General features: G+C 57.8%; 2 protein-coding genes across 11 annotated transcripts in view; one reads left to right on the top strand and one right to left on the bottom strand.

Annotated features, from left to right (window-relative positions):
• The window catches only part of DCAF8 (DDB1 and CUL4 associated factor 8), a 41,581-nt gene extending 24,716 nt beyond the window's left edge, over positions 1 to 16,865 (top strand). For all 10 annotated transcript variants that reach the window (XM_045982346.1, XM_045982353.1, XM_045982350.1 and 7 more), the window contains 7 exons: positions 7,684 to 7,756; positions 8,226 to 8,283; positions 8,792 to 8,899; positions 10,191 to 10,321; positions 13,782 to 13,901; positions 14,314 to 14,430; positions 14,959 to 16,865. In XM_045982346.1, coding sequence (XP_045838302.1) covers positions 7,684 to 7,756; positions 8,226 to 8,283; positions 8,792 to 8,899; positions 10,191 to 10,321; positions 13,782 to 13,901; positions 14,314 to 14,430; positions 14,959 to 15,075 — 724 coding nt within the window. In that variant the 3' untranslated portion in view covers positions 15,076 to 16,865. The remainder of the gene's footprint in view (positions 1 to 7,683; positions 7,757 to 8,225; positions 8,284 to 8,791; positions 8,900 to 10,190; positions 10,322 to 13,781; positions 13,902 to 14,313; positions 14,431 to 14,958) is intronic.
• A 330-nt stretch (positions 16,866 to 17,195) lies between these two features.
• Positions 17,196 to 26,297, bottom strand: PEA15 (proliferation and apoptosis adaptor protein 15). The gene is made up of 4 exons (XM_045983216.1): positions 26,162 to 26,297; positions 20,539 to 20,712; positions 19,338 to 19,493; positions 17,196 to 19,186 (listed from the first exon to the last, which is right to left on the bottom strand). The coding sequence occupies exons 2-4, from the start codon at positions 20,708 to 20,710 to the stop codon at positions 19,122 to 19,124; spliced, it is 393 nt and encodes a 130-aa protein (XP_045839172.1). The 5' UTR covers positions 20,711 to 20,712; positions 26,162 to 26,297; the 3' UTR covers positions 17,196 to 19,121.
• Between the last annotated feature and the right edge of the window lie 1,388 nt (positions 26,298 to 27,685).

Genomic DNA, 27,685 nt, shown 5'->3' with positions numbered 1-27,685 from the left:
TAGAACTTTTTACCCTCTTCCAAAGAGTTTAAGCATCTTCTGAGGCATTCTGTTCCCTGATGTAACAGTAGGAACTCCTGAGGGTTAGCTTACCATATTACAGAGATTGTCAAGTTCTTTTTTTTTTTTTTTAAAGATTTTATTTACTTGAGAAAGAGCACGCAAGAGAAAGCATGGGGCGGGTTTGGTGGGGACGCGGGGCGCAGACGGAGAAGCAGACTTCCTGCTGAGTGAGGAGCCTGATGGTGGGCTGCATCCCAGGACCCTGGGATCTCGACCTGAGCCGAAGGCAGATGCTCCAGGCATATGAGATTGCAATGTTTTAAAGAAGTTTGATGAATTGACCAAGGCCCGCACATAGCAGCTGTGACATAAATCTGGGTTTACTAGCAATTGATGTATTAGTAAATATTTTCCACCATTTTTTGTATATAAATTAACATGTACTAGAAATTTTGAAGGCTGGCTTCAGATACAGAAATGATTTGAGTGGGAGTGCTCAGTGTGAGCTCTGGGTTTTTGACTCCCACTGTCGTGAACCAGTTTTCTTTCTCCTTAGTGATATCTTTGTTACTGTGAATGTTTGTTGTAACACAGGCTGTTGAGGCATATCCTAAGGAAAAGAGTTCAGCGGTTCAATCCCCATGTGTATCACTTAGTTTCCTTCTGGCCCTTAGTCACAAACTGTATCCCCTCCCCACCCAGTTGGCCTGCTTGAGCTCTGTTTCTGTGGTTATACTGTCCCACTTTGCTCAGGGATCGTCAGTTGGAAAGGAGGAGGGAGAGGATCGCTAGAAAAATGAATGATTTTTTGCTTTCCTGATTGGGGTGGGAGGTGAAAAGCATTATTTTCATTTTAAAATAAGAGCACTTTATTTTTCATAACTGGATTCTGAAATTAATTTCATGGATACGTATCATGGGGATAGAGTAAGTTTTTAGAAATAGATGAAAGATGACCTTCCCTTGTTCAAGAATCCTGCCACAAGAGAATTAGACAACTTTGTGCCTATTTCCTGTGTCCCTTGCTTTCCAAATTCTTATCCTTTATTCACCAATAGTAAATACGTAGGAATAGTGTTTTTGTTTTGTTTTTTAATAAGCTGTTGATCGAAAAGAGTTGTAGTTGTCAGGTGCTGCCTCCTCCAAATAAAGCATTCACTGAAATTCCTGGTTTGGATTTCCTGCTTAGTTAGAGCTTTGGATTGCTTGAAAAGTCTGTATCTGTAGATAATCCAACCCCTAGGTCCTTGATGTTTGGAGGAGACAAGAGCAGTTGGCTTTATGCAGAACTGCAGGTGATAATGCCTTCATCCAAAGCTGAGAACGTTGCCTGGGTTAGACGAAGGCTGGAAGTCAGTTTCAACATTTTAGCACAAGGAGGAATACTTTGATTTTCTGTCTCTCTCTCTCTCTCTCTCTCTCTCTCTCTCTTTTTTTTTTTTTAAGATTTTATTTATTTATTTGACAGAGATCACAGGCAGACAGAGAGGCAGGCAGAGAGAGGGAGAGAGGAGGAAGCAAGCTCCCTGCTAAGGAGAGAGCCCGATGCGGAGCTCGATCCCAGGACCCTGGGATCATGACCTGAGCCAAAGGCAGAGGCTTTAACCCACTGAGCTCGGATTTTCTGTCTGTTATCAGCTCAGTAGCCTCTGTCCCTTTGTACATTGCAAATTTTTAGCAGGTGTAAGCTGTTCACTTGGCGTGTGTAGATTCGGAGGCACGCTGACCCCGTGCAAGTAGGTGGTCCTTCGAGCACCCCAGCTCTTCTCTGACATTAGGCCCGTTCAGTTTCTTTGGCACCTCTTCAGTCCAGCCAGTTGAATGTTTTGGGATTTCCCCTTTCTTTCTTTCTTTTCTTTTTTAAAAGAATTTATTTATTTATTTGACAGACAGATCACAAGGAGGCAGAGAGGCAGGCAGAGAGAGAGGAGGAAGCAGGCTCCCTGCTGAACAGAGAGCCCGATGTGGGGGCTCGATCCCAGGATCCTGGGATCATGACCTGAGCCGAAGGCAGAGGCTTTAACCCACTGAGCCCCCCAGGTGCCCAGATTTCCCCACTCTGATTATTTCTTTGAAGGGCCCTAAAGAGCTCACCTTCCAGTACAAATCTGAGAATAATTTTTGATGAATATTTTGTATCATGATGCCATTAGTTTTCATTCCTAGCCTGAAGGAATTCCTTCAAGGGAATACAGAGAAATTGCTTACTCATCCTCAAGGCCTTTGCATCATGAATACTGAATTTTGGTTTAGTATTGTGAAGAAGCATTTAAAGGAAGCCTAGAGAGACCTGCTTTTTGGCCTATAGCCAGGAAAGGGGTGGGGGAAGAAAGGGAAAGTAGGCAAATGGAGGTGGTGGAGGCCGCGTGCCTACCGCTGGGTCCTACCTAGGTTGGTTCACGAATTGACGGGATTGAGGAAAAGGAGAAAGTATCAGGCGAATGAATCCTGGTGCGTTGACATGTAAATGTATTGGTAAATGGGCCCTGGCTGATAAACACTCAGTAGTCCCTTTGCTTTTCTGTCCTTAGGCGGTTATCAACAACACCGAGAGAGAACGCTAGATTAAGGGCAGGGGCAGGTGGGGTGGGGGGGGTGGGGAGAAGAGGTGAGGAGGGAAGAGAGAGGCGTAAGGTAACAAGCTAATGGGTTCGTGAAGGCCTGTGGAGATGCCAGAAGGGTGTTGAGACCGCGCTGCAACCACGCTGTGTTTGCGGGGCATGGGAAGAATCAGTGTGGTGAGACGTCACTTTTTGATCTGTTCTGATCTTTTTGAACAGATCACCTTGATCTGTTGATGCAGTGCAATTCCAGTAAAAAGCCCAGCAAGTTATTTTGTGGATGGTGATAAACTGATGTAGAGTTCATATAGAGAGGCAAGAGATCCGTAATAGCCAACACAGTACGGAAGGGGCAGAACAGAGTCGGAGGACTGAAACCCCCCAACTTCAAGACTTCGGGAAAGTTGCAGTCGTGGAGACAGGGCAGTATTGGCAGAAGATTGACGAGTGGATCCGTGGAACAGCGTAGAGAGCCCTACGCTGACACACGTCAATGTAGTCGACGTGTCTCTGACACAGGAGCGCGGGCAGTACAGTGGGGCCGAGAGGCTGTGCTCAGCAAGCGGTGCTAGACCGGCTGGGCATCCACACGAGGAAAATGGAACCTAGACAGACCCTACACCCTTCACAAAGACTGACTTGGGTGGATCACAGACCTCAAAGTAAAACCCCAACCTGTAAAACTTCTAGAAGATCCCATAGGAGAAAACCTGGATGACCTTTGGTATGGTGGTGGCTTTTATTTTTGATTTAATAAATTGTTATTTTCCGGAATGTCCGGTCGCGGGCTCTGTTCATGCATCTTCACTGGCAGCTCGGGCACCTCCCCCCTTGGCGCTGCTGGCGGAAGCTCCCTGAGCTCTGTGCTCTGTGCTTTGAGACCGATTCAGTAAGGATTTCACTGAGGAGCTCCTGAAAGGCTGCCCTGGCCAGAGGATGTCGCCTCCTCGGTCTCTCAGAGACAACAGCTAGAGTGACAGGCTTATAGCTGGGAACTTCTTGTAGAGTTAGCCACGTGTCGCTTTGTCACACAAGACCAGGTTACTGAGCTCGTCCCACACTTTGCTTTTAGACACTTCTTTCCGGCCGTGCCCCCAGATTTGTTCACTGGGCCTTTGTCTTTTTTGGTCGGCTTTCCAGCATCTTCCTTCTTGTCATCCTTGGGAGGCGTTGGGAGGCTTGGAGAACAGCGGCCACGCCTGCAGCCTTACTGAGATGTTGGACAAAAAGTGGTGATGCCTTTTTAGATACGATTCCAGCAACATGATTTGTGACATAGTTGATAAGGGACACTTCGATAAAATGAAAAACTGCTCTGTGCAAGAGAATTCGAAGACAAATCACAGGTTGGGATTAAATATTTGCAAAAGGCATATCGGAGATAAGACCGTTACCTCACATACACGAAGAGCTCTTAAAACTCGACAGGAAAGCAGCCCAATTAAAAAATGGGTCCAAGACCTTAGCATAGACACCTCGCTGAAGAAAGTGTATAGATCGCAAATAAATATGTAAAAGGATGTTCCACGTCCTGAGTCATCAGGAAAATGCATACTAAACGACGAGATACTGCTCCCGAACACTGACAACACCAGATGCCGGCAGGGATGCGGAGCCACAGGAACTCTCATTTATTGCTGGTGGGAGTGCAAGATGGTACAGCCACACTGGAAGCCAGTCGGTGGTTTCACACAAAACGAAACATGCTATTCCTGCACGATCCAGCAGCCGCGCTCCTTGGTGTTTACCCGGTGGAGCTGAGAAGTACCTGCACTCAGACACCTGTACACGGATGTGTGGAGCAGCTTTCTTCGTTGTTGGCAAAACTTGGAAACAACTGTGGTGTCCCTGAGTCGGTGAATGGATCATCTGATACATCCAGATGCTGGACTAGGGTTCAGTGCTCGAGAAGTGAGCCGTCAAGACATGAAGACACAGAGGACCACGAAGTGCGTGTTACTAACTTTAAAACACGCCAATCTGAAAAGGCTGTATACTGTATGATTCCAATCATACGACATTCAGGGAAAGGCAAAAAACTACGGACGCGATGAAAATGCTAGTGGGTTTCAGGGGTGGGGGCGGGGAAGAGAGGAACAGGCAGAGCACAGAGGACTTCAGGGCAGTGAAAATGCTCCATATGGTATCCTAGTGATGGATCTATGTCATACGTTTGTCTAAACCTGTAGAAAATACATCAGAAGCAAACGCCCAGCTGGTCGCAGCATGTCAGTGTAGGTTCATCCTTGGTAAAAGCAAACAAAAACCATTCTGGTGAGTGGTGTTGATAGCGTTGAGGTGATGTGTGTGTGGGCAGAGAGTAAGGGAAACCCCTGCCACCCCCGGATAGTATCGTAAACCTAAAACTGCTCGAAAAAATAAAGTCTCTGACGTTTAATAAATACATATTTTTTAAGTATCAAGAGCCTGTTCTATGCGTAGAAAATAGGGGAATAATTCGGATTCATCTTTGTAGCCGCACCGTCTAGCACAGGAGCTGGCAAACTCTACTGCCTGTTTTGTTTTCTTTTTAGTGTTGTGAGAGAGCGAGCCGGAGCTGGGGGAGGGGTACGCGGAGAGGGACAGGCTGACTCCCAGCTGAGTGGGGAGCCTGATGCTGGGCTTCATCCCAGGACCCTGAGATCATGACCTGAGCCAAAGTCAGGTGCTTCACTGAGCCACGCAGATGCCCCTATGCTGCCTGTTTTTTATAAATAAAGTTTTATTGGAACACAGCCATGGCCATTTATTTACATATTATCCAAGGCTGCTTTCATGCTACAGTGGCAGAGTTTGGTAGTTGTGACAGGGACCAGATGGCCTGCCAGCTTAAAACATTTCCTGTCTTACCATTTCAGATCAAGTTTGCCAACCCCCAGTCTAGCGTCCTATCTAGAGTATAGTAGGTTCTTAAATAGTTAGGGAAGAGAGCGGAAGGAAGGTAAGGGTTTGCTCAGAAAGAGGAAGAGCAGAGAGCCTTACGTACCGAGGAACACCGAATGGGCCATACACCAAAATATTGAATACTTAAATGTTTTACTGATTTGCTGACTTAGAGAGTTTATGGTGGGCTTAGTGATATTTAAGAGCTGTTGATTAGGCTTTGTTTAGAGGGGAAACATCAGATGATCAGCTGCTGTGTTTGCTGAGGAGGAGTACTTGGCAGTAACAGACTCCTGTTTGTCTTGTCTTTTTTCGGGGTTCGCTTAGCAAACATTTCCAGACAATTAATGCAGGATGTTGAGCAGGAAATTGTGGGGAACACAGACATGTATTGATTCGTTCCTTCATTCTCCCCGCGCTTACTGAGCACCCTAGTGCTAGCCCACAGTTAAATAGACCTTGCCTTTGAGGAACATTCTGGAGAAACAGGTATATTAAGGATAAAAATTGTTAAGTAAATGCCCAGGATTACTGCACTGCTAAGCAGCAGAGTCAGTGTTTGACCTCAGACTCCTTAAACGCGGGAGAAGCCACGTCTCCGTGCTGTTCTTTCTCCCAGAGGAAGTCCTCAAACAGAACGGGACATGAGGATCGCGGGTAGAGGGCCGGTGCGGGCGGAGGTAGGACTTGGGCTGTGACACGTGACACAGTGTGTTCGAGGAAGCCCCACTCTTTTCTGCTCGTCCTCGTGTAATGTACACGTTCTTGGAGAAGAGGTGGAGAGGCTTAAGAGATGGAATTTGGACTTTATTTAGGAGAAAAATACAGAATCACTGGAGAGATTTTAAGCGGGGAATTTGCATAGATACTGCATTTTAGAATAATTCTGGCAACAGCATGAGCAAGGAAGTCAGTTAGAGGATACTACAAATAATTTAGGCCAAACCTCTCTCTACGTCATGGTTTCCCTATAGAGTCAGAGGAGAACTTCAGACTGAAGTTCCGGGGAGTGTCAGCATTGAAGAGAGAAAGACGGACAAGCTCGTGAACACTGGGACAGGGTGGTTGACCACCGCCCGGATGATGTCAAGAGGAGAGGGAGAGGCCCAGAGAGTGGCCTGTGGGTGGAGGCTGTCAGGCCACCGGTGACTCGAGCCAGGGAGGCCTCACCAGCGGGTTGAGGGCCCAAGCTAGATCGGAATGGATGGGGAAGGGAACAGGACACGACGTGAAAACACTGAACGCAGGTTGCTTTTTTCAGTAGTTCGACTATGGAAAAAGCAGTAGTGGAAAGTCAGGAGAGGGAGGGAGGCTGTTTAGGAAATGGGCAGACAGGCATGAGGAAGAGGTCGGGGCCTGGACTTGGCGAAGCCGGTCCTCGGAGGGTGAAAAGCACAGCTGTGGAGAGGAGCGCCGAGACCGGCGGCGGCTTGTTCCTCCCGTATGCCCAGAACCTGACGGCATACCTGGCTGATGACATCTGTCCGAGGTGTTGGACTGAGGGTCAGAGTTTGGATGACAGAGATGAGGAATGGTGACAGTGGTTGGATGGGAACAAAGGCAGGAGGAAAGAAGTCTGGAGGAGATCCTGGGCTGGGTGGAGGTGGGGGGCGGGGGGCGGGCAATCGTCACTGTGAGGAGCGAGAGGGTGAACGGGCCAAGTTAGAGGCCAAGACAGGCTTGAAGACCCACGGACTTCTAGAAGCCTGGCCTCTGTAGCAGTAAAGGCTGTTGGGGAATTTTCAGTGGAAATAAACAGTGATTAAAAGCTGAGAGGAGAGAGAAGCCACTCGGGTTCGTGTGATTTAGGGTTCCTGCTTGAACTGGGGAGTGTCCGGGTAAGAGTCAGGATTCGGAAAGGGCTGGGAGAGGAGGGCCTTCAGGGAAGAGTGGGAGCCGGGACCCCGGTGCGGTGACGTCCTTTATCTGTCCTGACGACTGGCTCCCGGCTCCTCCTGCCCTGCTCTGCAGTTCTCCAAGGGATCAGTTTGTAAGTTTTATTTATTTATTTATTTTTTATTTCTTATTTATTTGACAGAGAGAGAGAGAGAGCACAAGCAGGGGGACTAGGAGAGGGACAAGCAGGCTCCGCACTGAGCAGGGAGCCCGATGTGGGACTTGATCCCAGGACCCTGGGATCAAGACCTGAGCTGGAGGCAGATGCTTAACCACTGAGCCACCCAGGCGCCCCGGGTGTTTGTTAAATTTTAACATTTTATTGTTTCTTCTGTTACAGGATTTACGACCAGCGAAAAATCGATGAGAACGAGAACAATGGCGTGCTCAAGAAATTCTGTCCTCATCACCTGGTAAGATTCACGAGGGGCCAGTGGTTCCCAGCTTTCCTAACTCGAGCCCAGGGCTGCCCCCGGAATCGTTGGCACCGAGGGAGTTCCCTGGATTTGAGTCCCGGCTCTGCCACTCACCAGCTCTGCGATCTTGGGCAGTCACTTTACCTCTGTCAGCCTAGGTTTTCTTGGTCACAGAGTGTAGAGGGAAAGGTCATCGCCTTGCCCCGTGCCTGTAAGGCCGGAGGACAGAGTGTCTGTCACATGGCTCGCACACAGAAAACCACCAGCAGGAAGCCCTCTCCCCTGAGCTGGCCATGTTTCCCTCGTTGTACTCCTGCTGCCTCTGCCTCTCTCTCTCTCTCTCTCTCTCTCTCTCTCACGCTCTGGGAGAAGACAGAGGGGAGTTTGAAGGAAAACCTGTCTCCTGAAGGTGGTGTAATGAGTGGCGGGGGGTGGGGCATCAGTCAGTATCTGCTCCTTATTGCAGGTGAACAGTGAGTCCAAAGCAAACATCACCTGTCTTGTGTACAGCCACGACGGCACAGGTACGTGAGCAGGGCCCAGCTCCTCGGCTGGCACGCCCCCTCTGTCTAGGGAGCTGCGGAGCCGGCGGGGCCTGTGCCCTCCAGCGCTCACCGCTGTGCTCTGGCTCCCCCGGAGCCGCCGGGGCCTGGCTGCCGACACCCGGGTGCAGTGGGAGGCTGCCGCAGGCGAGCCTCGAGAGGCGGGCACCACCCGCAGAATGCCGCAGATGAGGCTCGCCGTGCCCATCCCGAAGCCCAGGCTCCGTCCTGAGCAGGTGCTTATGCCTGTGGCTCATTCTTGCCTCAACGGGTGTGATGTTCTGAGCATCCTGCCGCCCCCGGGCTGGCAGTGTGTTCTCGGTCTGCCCCGGACGCCTGACCTGCCTGCCGCTCCAACCGAGTGAGATGGGCGCTCTGGCGGGGTGTTAGGAGGGGGCGCTCCTGGCGAGAAGCTGCACCCCAGCCCCCACTCCTGGTCCCAGCTCTGTTTCAGCCTTTGCCTTCACTGCTGTGTGCTTGTTCTTGGCAGAGCTCCTGGCCAGCTACAACGACGAAGACATTTACCTCTTCAACTCCGCTCACAGCGACGGGGCCCAGTACGTGAAGAGATACAAGGGCCACAGGAATAACGCCACAGGTGAGCTCGTCCCCCAGCGGCCGGGCTTGGCCGAGGGACTGCGGGGCGCCGTTCAGGCTGCACAGACAGGACGGGGCTACCTGTCAGGGCCGTGAGAGGGTGTCCCTCATCGGGCCGGAGCTCCCGTGGGCGTGCTGTGCGCAAGCACAGAGGGCCCGAAGCCTCTCTCACTGCAGGGGTGGGGCCTCATTCAGGCATAAGAAGACGCGAGTGAACGTGCTTCTCTCAAGATCTCAGGTAACGGGGCGCCTGGGTGGCTCAGTGGGTTCAGCTTCTGCCTTCAGCTCAGGTCATGATCTCAGGGCCCCAATTAAACCAGAATGTCTGGGGACAGAAGCCAGGCCTTAAAAGACTGGCAGGTGACTCCGGGGCGCCGCCGAGCTCAGGGACCACAAACACAACACAGACGGCCCCTCTTCGCCGCAGCCTGGGGACGAGGCCCTGGCACCAGGCCTCCATCCGTGCCTCGTTCTCAGCGCCCAGACATTCTGGTTGAATCGGGACCGGGTGCAGCTGGATAGAGGTTTTTTAAAAGCTCCCCGTGTGCCGCCAGGTACAGAAGAGCGGGGTGGCTGCTGCTCCTTGTCCTCACCGCCCCCAACAGTACCTGTCGTAAGTTCGACTTGGGGAGAGCAGTGACTTGTCCTTTTTCTTCTGAGCTGGTGAGGCAAGCGGGGAACCAGTGCTTGGAACGTAGTCCGCGGACAGAGAGAAGCTGAGTGCAGTCCCATGACCGCCGTGGCGCCACACGGGTGCCGGGACGCGTGGCTTCTCTTCATCATTTCAGGGGCTGGAGCCGTGCGCTTGAGCGTCTCGGTAGCGGGCACAGGTCCTGTGCCTCTGGGGGGCAGCGGCTGCCTAGCCCGCCCTCATTCTCAGGCCTGCTGGCGGCCCAGGAAGCCCTGACAGACCCAGGGTGATCCTCGGGCGTAGGACAGGGCTGCCTGGGCATGGGCACAGCTGTGGTGACTCAGCCTGGGACAAGTAGGGCATTAGTGAGGCCGGAGGTGCTCCACAGGGCAGAGACCACGGGGACTGAGGCTGCTGCTGGGGCACTGCAGCCCCTCAGCCCCGTGGAGCCCGGCGGGGGAACAGAAATCGTTTCTGGGACTGGCGTGATTTTTGGCCTCTAATACACACACAGTCTCTTGATTTGTTCTGTGAAAATGAAAGGACTTCTTTGGCTCTTAGCTGACTTAGAGTTTGTGAATAACTCAAGTCCCTATGAGGTAAATATATACAGGCCTGATGCCAACGCTCCAGTGGTTTCTTCCCTCCTTTATCATTTCAGTAAAAGGCGTCAATTTCTATGGCCCCAAGAGTGAGTTTGTGGTGAGCGGCAGTGACTGCGGGCACGTCTTCTTGTGGGAGAAGTCGTCGTGCCAGATCGTCCAGTTCATGGAGGGGGACAAGGGAGGCGTGGTGAGTATGCTGCGCTGGGCGGCCTGGCTCCCTGCTCTCCTGCCCGGAAGGTAGGTCCCAGCAGGCCCGCGGCGCTCTGGCATGGTGACGCGGTGACGCTGCGACGCCGCGGCTCAGGTCCAGCCGGTACGGTGCTGGCAGGGTAGTCCGGCGCTGCCGAGGTTTTGGTGGGATCCTGTCTCCCTTTTTCTGTCTTGTGCCCTTCGAAGGCGTGGTTTATTGAGGAGAGAGAGGGATCTTCGGAGAGAACCTCTGGCCTGAACGAGGGACCTCGAGGCAGCCACCTTTTCTAAAAGAAAATGGAGTTCGGGGCGCTCCATCCTGCGCTAAGCCAGAGACGCCTACGTGGCTCGTGCCTCTTCCCCGAAGGGGTGCGAAGTAGTGACCCTCACTTGACCCTGGGTCAATGGATATAAGCTAGAAGGACCCAATAGGGACAGAGCAAACACGGCAAAAAAATTTTTTTAATTTTTTAGAATTTTTATTTATTTTTAAATAATGACCGAGCGGCCTGCTCTGCCTGTTCTTTGACTTGCAGGCCGCCTTCCCAGAGGCAGGGCAGAAAAGCAGCATGGGGACCCTGAGTGCGGGAGTGAAGCATGGTCAGCTTCTATGGTGCATCTGGCTAACCATATGTTTCTTTCCTTTTTGAGACCCAGAGTTAGGAAGGGGGTCGAGTGGCTTCCTAGCGTAAGGTTCTCGGACGGCAGAAGAGAGGCGGTGCAGGGCCTCTGGGGAGCGGCTGAGCCGGCTCGGCTTCTGTCCCGCTTCGTTCCTTCTGCGCTCCGTGGGGCTGCAGAGAGCCCAGCCGTCTCTCCGTAGGCTCATCCTGGGAGCGCAGTAGAATTCACAATGCTTCATTGCTGTCGCGCTCCTTTTCCTTGTGTGTTTCTTGTCCTGGTGTGAAATCATTTCAGGTTGTTTTCTGGTTTTGTCTAAATTTTGGGGACCTGGGGCCAGGACAGATTCAAGGCTTCCACGGCCTGCACGTTCGTGGCGAGGGGTCCCGAGCTGGAAGGCATGTCCCGGTTGCCTGCTTCATGTCCTGCTCTCCCGAGGTCCTCTACTGTCATCTGCAGTGGCCGTGCTAAGACACCGCAGTCCTCATGAGAGTTCCGCAGTAGGCGTGTAGTCAGAAGGAAGTCACAAGGGGCCAGTGCATCCTTTCTAGATCCTAAACTGTCTTGCGTTCCGTTCCAGAGAGACGGGGGCCTGCGTGCCCTCCCCCAGGCCAGCCCTTGTCCGTTCCCCCAGCCCCCTCCGCAGGCCGGCTTGCTTTCACCTCAGCCAGGCTCGGGTTTGGTGAGGCATCCAGGTGCTCAGGTGGGAAGGGCACCTGCTCAGGATGGGTGGGCCCCAGCCCTGGGTTGGGTGGTCCCGAGAGTGAGCGCTAGAGAGTCCTCACCCCGAAACAAGCTTCCCAGCTGGGGAGCTTGATGATCTGTGTGCCCTCACTTGGCCCCTCTGTTCTTTGGGCCTGACTTGCCTGCGGTGGGTCACCAGGCACCAGCCTCCGGAGCAGGCAGAGAGCAGCTCATCGTGACGTAGAATTTTAGAACCGGAAGGGGTCTTAGACATTCTTGTCTGCCTTGCCCAGGTTTCTTAAGTCTGGTTTTGGCCCAAACTCTAGTCCTTTCTTTGCTCCCATTCAGGGACGGATGGGGGGATGATGTTGGAGGATAGTCCTTAGTATCCCAAAGCACTTCGCTGCCCCTTCCCGTCCCATCCCAGTCCGGTCCTCTTAAGGCTGGAGCTCTTCGCCCTGCTCGGGCGTGTTACTGACAGGGTAAGTCCTGGCGTTCAGACAGGCCTGGTCCGGAAGTGCTCTGTCAGCGCCCCGGCGGGCTCCATTGCAGGTGCTGTGTGCTCCTTGTACTCCTCTTGCCCTTGGCTCTGCCCTCGGTTTTGCCCTCAGTCTTAAGTCCCAAGGAATTTCTCCTCTGTGCGTTCTGACTTTACTGACCTGCTCAAGCAGAGGTTAGATCAGAATGGAGCGGAGCAGAGGCTTATCGGGAGGATGGAGGAGCTCAGGTGGGCGTGTGTGAGTGGTCACGGACCTTTGATCATGTTCTCAGGCAGTGGCGCTGCACAGGCCGGAAGCACTTCCCCACTGCCTAAGAGAGCCCGCATACAGACTGGGGGTCCCCATGGGGAATGAGAGGAGCAGAGAAGTGGGATTTCTGCCTTATTCTTAGGCTCAGGCTTTAGCTTCAGTTTTTTTCTGGAGCATTTTTATTTACTTGTCAAATGGAAGAACGAAGAAGATTGGAAGTCTGGGTCAGTTTTATTTCCGATACTGGCTCCCGTTTCCCCTCAGCTGCTCCCCCTGCGTGTGCAGGCCAGGAGGAGGCTGGTCCAGAGAGAAGTGAAAGATAAAGGAGGCTTTTTGCCAGGGGTTGTTTTCTTGGCCTATAGGGCAGCTGCAGGGCGGGATGGGATGGGATGGGGGGGCGGGTGAGGAGCGGCTGGGACCACACCCTTTTCTGGGCCCTTCCTATCCCTCATCTGACTCAAAGCCCGAAAATGCTTTGGCAGCTCGACCTGGGACCAGCTCTACCGGTGGCCCTGGGAGCTGCCTGCCCTTCCCTGCCCTGCCCCCCCCACCCCAACCCTGCCCTGCCGTTTGGAAGGTGATGTTTCCAAGTCAGACAGCAGGGGGCATGGGTGCCTCCAGACCGAAGGAGGCTGCCTAAGCCAGAAGCCGACCTGTCTGCAGGAGAACATCTCCCCTGCTTCCTGACGGTTCCCAGAAGTGGCTGATGCGGACACCATGGGTGTAGGAATCTCTCTTCCTGCATTGTGCCACGCTTGAGCTGAGCCTGTTGGGCTTTCGGGGCGGACAGCAGGGTGCTGCCCCCCCGGGTTGTGCAGGGTTCTCAAGCACACCTGAGCCTCCCCTACCTCCTGGCTCCCGCAGGCTGCCCCTTTGCAGCTGTGCCTCCCTGCAGTTCGAGTCAGCAGCACCAACTGAATGTCCCTGGGCTCTCTTCCGGACATTCCGCGGCAGCCGTTGCTTTCTTCATTTTTAAAAATTTATTTGCCATTTCGTGAAAGCCTCTGAGGGGTCCCCCCCCACACCCCCCGCCCCCCAGCAGGGCAAGTCGGAGCTGTGGAATCCGGAGCGGATGAGGTCATCTGGACCTCACTGCCTTTTTGTGAAGCCAGCAGTGAGCTTGGCTAGTCACCCGCCCACCCCTGGGGCTGTGTCTAGGGTGAGGCCACCCCTGCCTCTACTTAGGGAATGAGAGAGAGGCCTGGTCTTATACCCGGTCTGTGTCCAGTGGTCTGTGTCCAGTGTTTCCTCCACCCCCAGGGCCCTGGGCCCACGCTCATGACGGTCGGGCCTGCCTTCCCGGCTCCGCCTCAGCTCTGGTTGAGGAATACGTCTGGCTCAAGGTGAGTAGTGGTTTTTCAGCCCGGTCCCATCCAGCCTGAGCCTGTGCTTTCCTCTGCTGACCAGGTGAACTGTCTCGAGCCCCACCCTCACCTGCCTGTGCTGGCAACCAGTGGCCTTGACCACGACGTCAAGATCTGGGCACCCACAGCTGAAACCTCCACCGAGCTGACAGGGCTGAAGGACGTGAGTAGCTGACCGTGGCCGTGCGCGTTCCGCACTGCGTCCTGGCGGGTGTGGGGAGGGGTGGCCGGCTGCCCGCTCTTCAGAGGCACTGCCCGCACACCGCCCCCTGCCCGGCCGCGACTGGCGCTCGGGGAGTGGTCCCAGCACGGGGTTCCGGGGCAGCTGCGGAGTGCTCGCCTGTCGTGCCGGTGGGCCGGGGGTCGGGCGTCCGGAGGAAGAACCGTTCTAGTTCAGGGCTTCCCAGCCTCCCGAGTCGGTGAGCCCGGTGCGTCCTTTCCCGATGTGGTCTAGCTCCCCTGCAGCGGCACAGTTGGTCACGGAGGTTTTCACGGGGTTGGAGGCCTGTCCTCTCTGCCCCCGCCCAGGGCTCCCGTTCATGGCCGCCCCTCCCCCGCTCTCGCTTGGGTTCCAGGTGATAAAGAAGAACAAGCGGGAGCGTGACGAAGACAGCTTGCACCACACCGACCTGTTTGACAGCCACATGCTCTGGTTCCTCATGCACCACCTGAGACAGAGACGCCACCACCGGGTAAGCGGCCGCGGGAGGCGAGCTCCAAGGGAGAGATCGAGGGGTTGGGTTGGGTGTCGGATCCGTGGTCGTCCGGCCCCACCAGAGCCCTGCTGCGGCCTTGGCAGAACCGCCGGTGTCTGCTTTCTGTTGGCCGTCGCCACGCAGAGTGTGGTGTCCTCGTGAGGGCAGAGGAAGGAGCGCGCCAAAGGGGTTGAGAAGAAATAAGTGTCAGGGCGACCTTCTTTTCATCCTTATGCCAGGAGAGGCCCAAGGCAGGGGTTAGCAGACTCCGGCAGTTGGCATGCTGCCTGTTTTTTGCAATAAAGTTTTATTGGAACACAAGCATCCCATTCATTCCTGTTGTGTGCGGCCGCTTCCGTGCTGCAGCGGCAGCGCTGCGTAGTCGCAGCGGGGTTGTGGCCGGCGACTCTCACAGTTCTTATCTGCCCTTGAAGAAAACTTCTGCTGACCCCTGGCCGGGAGCGTCTGGAAGATGACAAGCCTCGTTCCAGGGCAGTTTCTAACAGAGCCTTTCCCTTTCTCCAGCGCTGGCGAGAGCCCGGGGTTGGGGCCCCAGACGCCGACTCCGAGGAGTCTCCCAGCTCCTCAGACACATCGGACGAGGACGAGGGCCCCGACCGGGTGCAGTGCATGCCATCCTGAGGCCTGGTCGCCAGGAGGGGCGGGCTGGGGCTGCTGGCCCGATCCTGCCTGGACAGCCCTTTCCTGTGCCAGGCCCTTCCATTCAGCAGACACGCACTTTGGACTTTTTGCTTTAGATAAAGAAGAAAGACATCCCAGGAGAAAGACCAGAGGGGCAGCGAACCCACGGAGTAGCTAAGAGTGGGAGCCACAGCCCGGATGGGCTCCGTGGAGAGGTGCACAGGGCTCAGCAGAAATGGCCTCTCCCCAAAGCCTTGTTTTTTGGGAGGGGGGAGCCTATTTTGTTAACTGGTTTGGGGTAGGGAATGAGGTTTCCTTTTCTTTAATCTCCCTTGTTTCTTGGGTGGGGGGCGGGGACAACTGGCTGGTCAGCACCCGCGGGCCAGAGTGGGGTGGAAGGGGTGCCGCTCTCTCTGGTCTAGGTTTTCGGCCTTTTTCTTTTTTCTTTTTTAAAAGTCTGTGACAGTTGCATTTTCCCCCCTGAACAACCCCAACCCAGGATCTTGTTTTTTCTGGGGAGTCCTAAGAGCCCCTAACCACCCCACGCTCCTTACTTTCCTTCCCGCCCGTTCACCTCTGTACTTCCCGCCGTGTTTCACACTTGACGATGTGTCGCTCGCGCTCTGCTCTGAATCCCGTCACCCCTGACTGGGTCCAGTGAGGGGCTTGGGGGGGCGGGAGGAGGAGGGTGGAAGTGGAGGAAGGAGAGAAGGACGTGTTACCTCTTCTGTTACTTTTAAAACAAAGTTGTTTGGTGGCAGCAATCTCTTTGTCCTGTCACTGTTAGAGGCCTAATTTTATATCTATAAATATATTAAAAAGCAAGTCAAACTTGGATGTATCACGTTAAAATTATTGTCAGTTTAAATACCTACATATTCTGACCGCAATAAAGGGACTGAAAGGAGAGCGCGGAAGTGACGATGTCGCGGTCGCGCTGGGGTCAGCCCACCCTGAGTGTGTGGCCAGTGGAGATCGGGGCGGACCCCTTAGGTTCTTGGAGGCTCCAGAACGGAAGAAGCCTCACTTCGGCCCTTCCTTGCCTCCTGCCACGGTTTTGGGGTTGGGAAGACGGGAAATTCCTTTCAGTTCTTTGCCTCAGCTCGCCTACCTCTCCTCCTGTCCTGTGGGGCCCCCAGGATGGCTCCCCCAACCAGAGGCCAGCCCGTCTTTAAAACTTGTCTGAACTCGGACTCTGGAAAGGGCGCTGCCGCTGCGGACTGTCCTGCCGTATGTGACGGAGGACGCGTTCACGCTAGCGTCCGCTGCTCCGTTCTTTAAGCCACCCGCCTCCCCCCAGCAGCTCCCTTCCTAGGGGAAGAGCGTAGTCGCCAGAGCCTTCCTGGCTGACCTTTACAGCCTGTCCACCTCTTGAGACCTCGCGGTCGAGGGACACTTTGCGGGTGCAGGCGGCTAGGGCTTGGACACATGTCGTTGCCGGTCATGGCTGTTGAAGTCGCAGTTGCCTTCCCGCCTGTTGCTTGTGCTGCTATCTCTTTGCGCCCCATCCCGGAGCTCTGCACCCTGGGGCGGGGTGCTTCTAGAACCGGCCGGGAAGGAAGGGAACAGCGCAAGGATGGAATTCCCAGACACTCCTTCCTCTTGGCCCTTTTCTTAGCAACTGTCAGACCAGATGTGAGCTGCTGCACTTCCGCCCTGAGGTAGGCGACGTGTGGCCACAGTGGTCTGCGTTCCCACGGCTGCTGGGGTGATGGAGTGGCCTGAAAACCGTGCACTCTGGGACTTGTTGTGTATTTTCTCTCAGTAAAGCTTTTTTTTTTCTTTCTGACCGCTGTTGTGTGTGTGATGCGTGGCCCATTCGTTCACGATGGGCTGGTTTCGTTCCGTCCAGTCTAGGTGCCTGGCCCTGTCCTTATTGCAGTTGGAGGCGGCCTGGTCTGTGACAGCCACGTTTCCAGGCTCGGGCCCCAGCTGGAGCTGCTGTCCGTGGACTAGGCCCCAGAGCTCTGGGCTACTTAGGGGGCGGGAGCGGGAGGGGGGCACTAGGCGTTCTCCTGGCCTCTGTTCGAGGCCGCAGGGAGGGACTTGGCGTGTTATTTCCCCTCCCTTCCCAGCCAGAGGCTCCAGAATCCTCACAGAAACTCTAGAATTCAGTCGGATACAGTACAGTCAATCACCTTTATTCCAGGGTTAGAAGAAGGCCGTGCACACTGCAGACAGAGGAGCACAGGATAGGGACGGTCTCACAGCCGTACGGGGGTGGGAGGGCAGGTTAGTCTTTTTAGATAATTTTTGCCTTACAGAGGTATTCCTAGGCTCTGCTGAAAATGGCCCTGTCTCCCTTCTCCCATCTCCCCCTCTCCGCTCTCCAGAGAAGGCTCCCATCCCTTCCTTCTCTCTCTCTTTCTCTCTCTCACACACACTCACATCACATAATCCCGACCCGAAGGACAATTCATGCTCAGTCCCCCCCCCTCCCAATTCTACAAGTATCTCTCTGTCCTGGAGGGAGAAGCAGACAGGGCTGGGCAGGCCTGGGGGGTCCTTTAAGGCAGAGCTGTGGAGTGCTCCAGGTGTGCGTGTTAAGGCAGGTGCCGCAGCAGTGGCCAGAGGGGACGGTGGGGCCGGGCCAGGCGGAGCAGAAGCCGCTCTCCGGCCAGCCTGGCTTCTTCCCTCTTCCAGCAGCCAGTCTTCCTGTCCCACGTCAGTTTTGCTCCCACATCTTACAAGCTCCGAACTTTCTCTAAAAAGTCTCTTGAGATGGCGTGTGAATTTAAAGTTCAAAAAAAAAAAAGTTGTTTCATTTTGCCTATGTAGCAACTCGACGGGCCCTCCCTTGGCTGTGGTGTTCCGCTCCCAGCCCCGCCCTGGCCTAGACAAGAAGTTAATGCTAGACACCACGAGCAAGGGCAGACATGGCAGTGCGGGTTTAATATACATATATGTAGATATATATGTACACACAGTTAGCACGGTCAGGGTGGGGAGCGCGTCTTGGCACAGGAAGGGGGCTGGGGTCTAGCGATTTGGCTAGGAGGCATTCACGAGCCCAACACGCCAGGACATCGAGGGAGACGGGCTAGCAAGTCCCCTCCTGGACTCAACTGGGGGGGTTAGTCCAAAGGGAAAGGCTGTAATTAGCTTCTTCCTGTCTTTCCTGCGGGGGGTGTTCCAGACCCCAGAGAAGGAAGGTCACCTGTAGTGACCACGTGGGGACCCTGTGGGTGGGGCAGGGTTGGAGTGAAGACCCAAGGAGCTCATTCCTCAACCTCCCCAGGTTTGGAGTCCGAGCGTGCAACAGTCTGAGTAGGAGTCAAGGAGTGGCGAAGCGGGCCCCTCTCGCCCACACCCCTGGCGCCCGGTGCGGTGGGGCCTGCTCCCGGCGTGGGCTCTTGGCGGTGCGGGGGAGTCGCTAGTGCTGGCTGCTCCGTGGAGTCCGTCCTTCGGGGCCAGGGAAGGGTCCTGTGGTCCCCTCACTGGATCCCTCACTAGATCCCTGGCTCGTACCCATCCCAGGCCCATAGGAGGGGGGGAGAAAGGGACCTGCTGGGGCCCAGGCCCTCCAACCTAAGGAACATCTGGAAAAGATCCCTCCGCCGGTCCAGCACAGGGTACAGACGCGGAACTCTGGCTTTTCTCTGCCCCTTCCAGGTGGCGGCCGGGTGACCGCCTTCCCTCCCACCGCTTGTCACTAGATGCACCCGCCTCGCCCCACGCTTCACCTCGGCTCCGCGGTGTAGGAAAATACAGGTCCTTTCTGCTCCCACACTTCAGCCACAGAGGAAAGGGCAGTAGGAGGAATGTGCCCATTTCTATTTGCATAGAAACAGCCCCCACGTCCCCCTGAAGTGGGGAACGAAGCCCCCCCAGCCCGACCCCCACCCCTCACGAGGAGGGGAAACTAGATGAGCTAGACACAGAGACAGACGGAGCGTGCGCACACGCACACACACGCGCACAGTAAGGGGGTTAGGACCAGGTTAGTAAGTGGGTAGACTGGGGGGTGGCCCTTGCCCCTCCCCTGGAGGCTGGGGGAAGGGAGTGGCCCACTGAAGGTCCAACCTTCCTCCTCTCCTCCCCCTCGCTCAGGCTTTCTTCGGTGGTGGAGCCAGTTTGATGATCTCTTCCTCGGAGGGCTGCCGGATAATGTCTGGGGGGCAAGAAGGGATGTGTCCAGGGACAGAAGGCGTGGGAGACAGCAGGCAAACCCCCGACGGCCGCTCCCATTTGCCCCAAATCAAGCGCCCCAAGGATCACCCAGGGGAGCGGGCAGAGGTGCATGGTAAAGGCGCAGCTCCTACCTTTGTACTTCTTGGCACTGGGGATACGGGTCAGCTTGGTGTCCAGCTCCTCCTCCTCCGAGATCTTCAGAACGCGGGTTCTGTAGTCCACCACCATGGTGAGCAGGTCGGGGCGGCGGGAGATCTCAAAGATGTGCTCGATGTAGGAGAGGTTGTCTGGAGGGAGGCAGGAGACAGGGTCAGCCAGGCTGAAGAGGCCGGCCTCCCCTGCCCCACCGGGCCGGGCTTCTGGAACCACGGCAGAGGTGCTCATGTTGGTTATTGGAGGGGGCAGAGCGGGAAGAGGACGAGCTACTGAGCAGGACCGGAAAGCCAAGGCCCCGACGATACGGAGGACTGTGCAGGAGAGCAGGGGGTTGGCCAGTGAGGTTTCAAAGGGATTCGGGCTAACTAGGTCCCATGTCGTGGGGAGGGAGCACAGAAAGATGAGTCGGTCTACCCGATACCCTACGCCCACCCGGTCCCCCTCCCGCTCTTCCTCCAAGTTGGGGTCAGAGAAATTTTCCTGCTGCGCATGTGGGATCTGGGGGAGTCTCTAGGCCAGGCCCCCGTGTGGCCAGAAGGACATTGTCCGTGGCTGGGCCGCTTCTAGGAGACTGGGGATGCCCTCAGTCCCTCCTACCCACCCCAGAATGCTGCAGGGGCCTCCCAGGGCTGGGTCCACCCCAGCCTCCCTGCCTGCTGGCCCCCGAGGCCCTCAGCTGGCTCGCCCTGCCTACTCAAGGCCCTCCATGGCATAGCCTTAACCAACCTTTCCAGCCACTGCGGAGCTCACTCAGGCCCCAGCCAAGCTAAGGGGGACCCCTCGTTCTTCCAGACGCACCAGACACGCCTGCCTGTGGGACTCGGGTCCTTTGCCAGGGGGGCCTCCTCTGGACCCTGCTTTTGAAACCACTCGCCTCTCCGGGCCTTCATACGCCAGCTCTCCGCCCCCGGCCCTTCCCAGAGCAGCAGCCTCTGGAAGTGCCTCTGAAAATGTCAGAGCTTGCGGTTTTAACTTCTACCACTTTTAACTTGTGTTTCACTGTTCTGTGACCTGACGATCTGTACCACGTGACTCATCACAACACAGTAGTATCTGAGTGCCACGCGGCTTAGCGGCGCGCCCCGCCGGGGCCGGGAGGACCGCTGTCCCGAGCCTCCACTCAGCCCGTCGGAGCGCGGGGCCCGAGAGCCTGGGGACCCCCCCCGCCCCACCCACCTTTGTCCAGCTTGTTGTGGCTCTCCAGGAAGCTGAACCAGGCACTGCCTGTCGTGATCTCCTCGCTCTTCTCGCTGGGGATGTCCTCCTTGCAGGCCGACTTGAGCTGCTCCAGGTCTTCGAGGGTGATGTTGTTGGTCAGGTCCTGCAGGAGGGTCCCATACTCGGCCATGGCTGGGGCCGGGAGGAACAAAGGGAGAGGCCGCTGAGCTGGAGGTGCCGGTAAGGTTTACTCGCCGGTCCCTCCCACCAGCACCCCCGCTCTGTGGGGGGGTCGGGGGGGTTTGGCGGGTGTAGGCCAGCAGGGAGGGTGGGGAGGGCTGGGCTGAGGGGGGAAGGCCTCAGGGTGGTGGCAGCGGGCAGGAAGAAACAGAGAAGCCAGGGTCCAGGCTACAGAGTGACAAGTCACACCTCCTTACCCCCATCGTTTCTCCTCGCTACCCCCCCCAACAGTATCCCTGGCAACAGCTCCCCTGACTGAGGAGGCGGTTACCATAGCAACCTGCTCCAGACTTTCTCACCCGCTGCCTCCGAGGCCCCCCCAGAATCGCCCCACCCACCTGCAAGCCCTCCCCCTGTCAAAAAAAAAAAAAAAAGGAAAGAAAGAGAAAACACTCCAAAACAAGCGTCAGGGAGAGGCTGGCTGTGGCAGTGAGAAGCTCAGAAGGGGCAGGAGGGGGTCGGACGGCTGGAGCTCGTGTTCTAGCTTCCATTCTTCCCCAGAAGCGAAGCGGACCCTCACTCTCAGCCCCCCCCGCCTCACTAATGACTCATTCTGGACAGATGCCTAGGTGCTTGCTCTAATGGTCCCCTGGCCGCTCGGTGGCCCCTGCATCCAGTCCCTGGGGCTCGGGTGGGCAGGGAGGGGGAGGCAATGAGCTCGCCCCTCCACCCTTCGTGCAGCCCGGTTTCTCCCTTGACGGCCGCCGGGCCTCTACGCAGCCCCTCTCCCTGCCTTTGTGCTGTGCCCGCGGCCCCCGCGCCCAGGAATACCAAGCGGCCGGCTCTGGCCCCCTGCCCAGTTCCCAGGCTGGCTGGGTGGCAGGGGAAGGGGTTTAGCGGCAGCGCTGGGAGAGTGGCAGGGAAGGGGCCGCTGCCCCTGCTTGTGTTGCTGTCAGGAGGGCCTCCCACAGGGGGCTGGGCAAGGCTGGGTCTCGTCGGCCTGAGCCCATCCCTGTCGCGTGGAGATCTCCAGGTGGGAAGGGAGAGAACACGCAGGGCCCTCCCGGCACTCACGAGGTAGAAAGTGTGTTTCAGACAGGAAGAAGGAAGGTCAGGCCTTAGAATGAACCTTCCGGGTGGGATAAAACGTCAAGTTCACCCACAATGAGGAAATATTTCTTTTATAATCAGAAAAGTAAAACATTTTACAAAGTAAGTTATATCATAAACACTGTGGCTAGACCAAGGGCTGGGGCTAGGAGCCAGATGACCTTGTACTTGACTGAGACCGCCCCCAAATCTCCCCAGCAGCGGGCTGGGAATGCAGCAGAGAGCAGGGGGCATCCGGCCTAGATGCAGAGAAACTGAGGCAGAGAGGCATGGCATCGGGAGAGGCGTGGACCCAGAAGTCCCCGTTCCCAGCCCCCTACTTGGGCCAGAACAAACACGCCTCCCTCCGTGGCAGGCACCGTGACACACACACACACAATGAGCCGGGCAGCAGGGCCAGCAGGACCCCTCAAGAAGCAGGCACTCCCGGGCACGCTCACTTGCACACCCAGGTGCAAGCAGACAGAAGGGCCCAGCGGTGGCCCTGCCAGGCTCGGCCAGAACAATGCTCTCTGGACTGTCAGCACCAGGAACCGTCTCTGCCTTGAAATCTAGGTCAGAGCAGCAGGCTCCGGAGCCCAGCCCCCCACCCCACTGATAATCCCCGGCCAGGAAAGGGGGAGGTGAAGGGGAAGGGGTCCAGGCATGAGGAATTAATGGGGGGCTGGGGAGAGCTTAAAAGGAAGGGGGAGCAGGGGGCCCCCAAGTACACCCTGCCCCCGGGAAGAGACCCTGGGAGCAAGCCCTCAGCTGGAAAATGAGGCAGCATTTAGGGTCAGCCTGTCCTGTGTTCACGTGAAAGAAGAGACTGTAACTAGATCCTGGGGAAGGAAGCGGGTGCGTGTGTGTGTGTGTGTGTGTGTGTGTGTGTGTGTGTGTGTGTATCTCTGGAAGGAGTTAAGGTTTAGGGCTCCGAATCGAAAACACAGACTTCCAGGGGAGGTGGCGGGGAGGGATGAATGTGTGAGTGAACCACCCACATCGGCTGGGGGGCGGTGGGCAGGCGCTTTCGAAGAGCGTGAGGCAGACACAGTGAGACCCCAGGAGAACGGGGGTGCGGAGGCCGAGCGGTGAGCCAGGCCCGCGCGGCTGCTGCCCCCGGGCGTGGGCACGGGTGCGTGGCGGCGGCAGCGGCGGGCATCTGTGCGGGCGTGTGCACGCTCTGGGCATGGGTGTTCATGTGCCGCACTGGACGTGCGGCGGTGCAAGTCCATGCTGTGTGTGTGTGTGTGTGTGTGTGTGTGTGTGTGTGTGAGAGAGAGACAAGTCCGTGCTGTGTGTGTGTGAGAGAGAGAGAGAGACAAGTCCGTGCTGTGTGTGTGTGTGAGAGAGAGACAGTGAGCGTGAGCCAGGTCTGTAATCACAGGCTCCCATCCAGAGAACAGGGGAAGGGTGAGGAGACCCTGCAAACTGGAGGGAGGGCTGGGGCTGGGAAAGGGAAGGAGGCGGCAAATGAGATCCTGGGGGGAGGGCCCCGGGACTCAGCGGGGACTCAGCGGTTACCACGGCAACCGCGGTGCTGGGTGCCCACCCCCCCACTGGTCAGGACAATGACACCACTGGGTGGGAGGGGCGTGGGGAGCGGGTGAGTAAAGGGACCGAAGCAGGGGAGTGGGGCCCCCGAGGAAGGGGGAGAGGCAGCCTGGGTGTGGCTGCAGGGGCAAGGCCAGTCCCTTGGGGGAGTTTTGGGGACACAAGGAAGTGGCTCTGTGGTCTCACTGATCCCTCATCGTCCCTGGAGTGGTGTGGCTGTGGCGGAGCTGGGCCCCGTCACCCTCCCGGGCCCTCTCCTCGAGGAGACTGAGAATTCCTGCGGGCCTGTGTGAAGTCTCCTCCCCTCCTCGCCCAGAAAAGTCTTCCTGATTGCTGGAGCAGAGCAAGGCGGCCGGGAACACCAGGCGGCCTGGGCGGAGGCCATTCTTGGGACAGGATACCAGGGCAGGAACCGGGACCGGAGCTGAGGCTGCCAGGAAGTCGGTCCCCTTCCCTCCCCGATCATTCTGTGCTCTGCTCCCGGCTTCCTCACACCTTCCTTCCTTCCTGCCTCCCTCTCCTTCCCGGCTGGCCCCAGGTGGAGCCGGACAAAAGTGGGACCAGCCGAGGGTGCTGGCGGAGAGGGGCAGGAGGTCAGAAGCTCACGGACTGGTCTCTGGGGGTGGGAGCCAGGAGCGGGACAGGCGGGTGGCCTGTCCTCCCCGCCCCCAGCACCCTAGCCCAATGGGACAGCCACCTGTGCAGAAGGAGGTCCCAGCATGGGCTTCAACTTGGAAGAAAGCCTGAGGATTAGGAGCCCTGGCAGCCCTCCCTCCCTCCTCTCTGCTTGGGGCCACCTGGGCTACCTGCTGCGGAGGGGAGGGCCAGCCCACGCAGGGGCAGGGGTCACGCTGCCTGGGTTCAGGGGTGGGGCGGTGATCCAGGAGAGGCAGGGGAGTGGGTGGGGAGAGCACAGGAGCCCATTTAAAATCTACCTGGGCCCCCGGGTCCAAGCAGTCCTCTTAAGAGCAGTCCCTTAAGAACACGCTCTGCTGCCTTCTTCCCTTAGCTTCCATTCAGCTTCTGGGGGGGCAGGGAATGTTTTTCTTCTGTAACAAAGGAAGGGGCTCTAAGACTCAGCCAACCGCGGAGTGAGGGGAGGCAGGCACCCGGGCCTCAAAATGTTCAGCTCAGTCCAGGAAGCTGATGGGTGAGCCCGGGGCACAGAGACAGTGCTAGGCCTTCAGCCCCTAGTCTAAGAGGAGAGAGATGGACCCAAGGTGGGGGCATCGGGAGACCCTCGCACGGGGTCAGGCCTGCTGGTGAGGGGGCCGGCCTGTGGGCGGGCGGGGGGGGGGGCTCTCCTCCTCCCGTTTGTTGTTTGTTTCCTTCCCATCTCTTCCCCTCGTCCACCTCCTCCCTCCAGTCTCTCTTCCTCCTTCCCCTTCGGTGGGCTTTCAGCCTATCTCATGTGGGGGTAACCTTGAATACGGAGGGCTTCTGGGGCCTGTGACTCAGTGTCCCCATCTGAACACTCAGGGCCACTGTCGGACTGGGAAGGAAAGAGCTTTCCGGCTGTAAAGGGATCTTCACTTTGGTGGGGAGGGGCCAAGTCGGTGGGTGGTGCGGGAGGGTCTGTAGGAAAGGGGAGGCCGGCAGGAGGGACGCCTGGCCCTCTTCATGCATGACGGTCCACGCACACGGGATGGACACAGGTGTCAGGGAAGTGAGGAACTGGGCAACCAGGCCAGCGGCCAGCCTAGGGCATCCCTGGCAATTTCCCCAACGGAGTGTTTAGCCACAAAGGGAAGAGCAATTAAAGCTAATCGCTCTGACAGCCCGGGGACCAGACTCATCGAGAAACAAAACCCCCGTATTCAGCATGTTTCCCGGCTCCCCAGCTCTCGCGCCATGCTGCTTTCACCCGCGCTCTGAGCCTGGGGAGCCCAGCCCCCAGCCCTCTTCCCACTGCTCTGGCCATCTCTGTGTCGCTTCCTCCCCTCCCGTCCCCGACTGCGTCCCTGTCCCTCGCACACATTCCCCTCATTCTCTCCCTCCCCGACTTGGGCTCCATCCTCGGCTGACTCATACTCATTCTTTTTCTCCCTCTCCTTTTCTCCCACCCCCTCCTCCGTCCTTTGGCCACTCTGGGGCGCAGAAACCAGCCAGTCCCAGCACCCCAGGCTCTAAGTGGACCCCGCGAGAGAGGCCACCGGCAGCCCCCGACCCTCCCCACCGCGCGGGCTTCAGAGCACGGGGGCAGGCTCCCTGGCACCGGATCCTGTCCCCCTGTCCCGGAGCGGAGCGAGAGCGGGACTTCCTGCCAGGTCTCCCCGGTGCTGGCGAGCCGGGCCCCCAGAAGCGCAGGGCTGGGAGAATGTGCCCGGACAATCCGGGTGGCAGGGGCCCAGGGCCCCCACCCAGCTGTCCTGCGGACAGATGTTCCTCCTGGAGCCACATGGAGGCCGCGGGGGGAGGGGGACGTGTAGTGCGGGGACCGCTGTGATTTGCTGCGGGCGACGCGGTATGTGTAAGAGTCACATGGGCGTGTGTCACCGTGTGTGCCGGCGTGTCTCTTGTAGGTGTGTGTGTCCCTGTCAGCTCCGACCCGGGGCGTACGGAATTAACGGAGCTTTCACGTCGGCCCCCCGCCCCCCAGCGCCCGGCCCCCGGCCCCGGGTCCGCCGATCCCCGCGCCGGCGGTGGAGGGGGGCGCTGGCCGCGCGGGAATCGGGCTCCCGCCGAGGCGCCGGGCCCGGCCACGCACCCCGGTCCGCCGCCGCCCGCCTGACCCCGGCTCGCCGCCCCGCCGCCCAGCCGCCCCGCCGCCGCCCGACCCCGAGCCCGCCCGCCCGCCGCCCCCCGGCCCGCCTCTCACCGCCTCGGGCTGAGCGCTCAGGGCGCGGCTCTCCGGCGTCCCGGGTCCTGGGGCAGCGTCCGGAGCCTCCGCCTCGGCTCCCGCCGCTCCTGCCGCCGCCGCCGCCGCTTCCGCCCGCCGAGCCCGAGCCCGAGCCCCGCGCGCGCCCCGCCCGGCCGGCCGGTGACGTCAGCGCCGGGGGCGGGGCGGGGGGCGGGGGTTCTGGAAGGCTCGCGGGTGGGCTGCCGGGGGCGCCGCCCGAGCCCCGGGACTGCGGGGCGCGGCTGCGGGGGCGGGGGTCAGCGTCCTGCCCTGCGCCCCTCTGCGGACCCCGGCGGCGGGGACCCCGGGGAGCGCAGAGCGGGCGTTTGGGCCTTTGGACGGCCTTGGGCCTCATCCTCCTAGCGGGGCCGACTTGGGTCGGGGGAACCTCTTTCCTTCCCTTCTGGGTCAGGGACCGGTGGCGAGGGCCCCGGGGACGGCTCCGGCTTTATCCACTTTGCAGGGCCGGGGTGGAGGCGAGGGTGCCGGCGGGAAGCCAAGTGGGGCCTCCTTGCCTTGACCTGGAGCCCAGATCTTGTCCGCTCTCTCTCCTTGGGGTGATGCCCCCCTGTGTTCCTCTCACCTTTCCCGAATCTACCGCCCTCCTGCCTTCCCCCCACCATGATGTAATTTCATTTTCTGGGGAGGAAAAGAGCAGCAGTGAGCTCAGCATGCAAATATAGACATCGCGCAAAGCCACACTTAGCTCCGGCTCCTCGCGCTGCCTCTCTGCCCAGGCCCCGCACGGCGGCTCTCACTTCCTCTCCACCCCAGGGACTTTCCTCCCCCAGATTCTCAGCCAGACTGAAAGAGGGAAGGAAGAAGTGGGGAAGCATCCGTCTGCACCCCGTGTCCCACCCGAAGGTCCTTGCTTCCAGTCTGGCAGAGTCTGGCCCTGGGAAGAGGTCCGAGCCCCATCCTATGCCACGGCCAGGACCGCCCTGGCCTCCCCTCAGTTCTGGCCCAGTAGACACCCCGTCAGGAAGCCTCAGGTGAGCCCCTCCTGTCTTGGTCTACACTGCGCCCAAAGACACTCAGGCTCCTGCTGCTTCTCCGTGCTCTTCAGCGACTCTCCCCGTCACCACCCTCTGGGAGCAAGACGACCTCGTCCTCTGCTCACGTCTGTCTCATTTGCTCTGTGCTGTGGGACCAAAGCCATGTCACTGGCCCCGTAGTGAGCCCCAGAGAAACGGAAGGACTTTTGGACAGCAACAGGGTCAGGTCTCCCTGAGGCCGCAGGTGCAGGGGACCTGGGCTTCGCACTGGCCCCGCCCCCTTCTCGTGCTGGGTCTACCTTGGACTCTCAGGGTCCCCACCGGTGACATGGAGATGCTGACGTCCACCTGACATGGTTCTCCTGAGACCTGGAAATCCTAAGTGTGTGAGGACGGGCACAGGTGGACGCTGGAAACCTAGGGTGACTGTCACACCTGGGGCCTTCTGCTGACCGATGCTGGCCGTCAGCCCCCCGTTAGCCCTGTGTTAGCTGGGTGAACACACAGT

The sequence above is a fragment of the Meles meles genome, chromosome 17 (assembly GCF_922984935.1).
Source record: "Meles meles chromosome 17, mMelMel3.1 paternal haplotype, whole genome shotgun sequence".
NCBI lineage: Eukaryota > Metazoa > Chordata > Mammalia > Carnivora > Mustelidae > Meles > Meles meles.
The sequence above is the reverse complement of the archived record's forward strand: the minus strand, read 5'-3'. Positions and strand labels throughout refer to the sequence as shown.

Excerpts from the sequence above, each read along its gene's own strand:
- PEA15 (XM_045983216.1), bottom strand. The coding sequence starts at position 20,710 with ATGGCCGAGTATGGGACCCTCCTGCAGGACCTGACCAACAACATCACC. Across the intron at positions 19,494-20,538 it reads CCACAACAAGCTGGACAAAG|ACAACCTCTCCTACATCGAG; the intron begins GTGGGTGGGGCG and ends GCCTCCCTCCAG. Across the intron at positions 19,187-19,337 it reads CAGTGCCAAGAAGTACAAAG|ACATTATCCGGCAGCCCTCC; the intron begins GTAGGAGCTGCG and ends CTTGCCCCCCAG.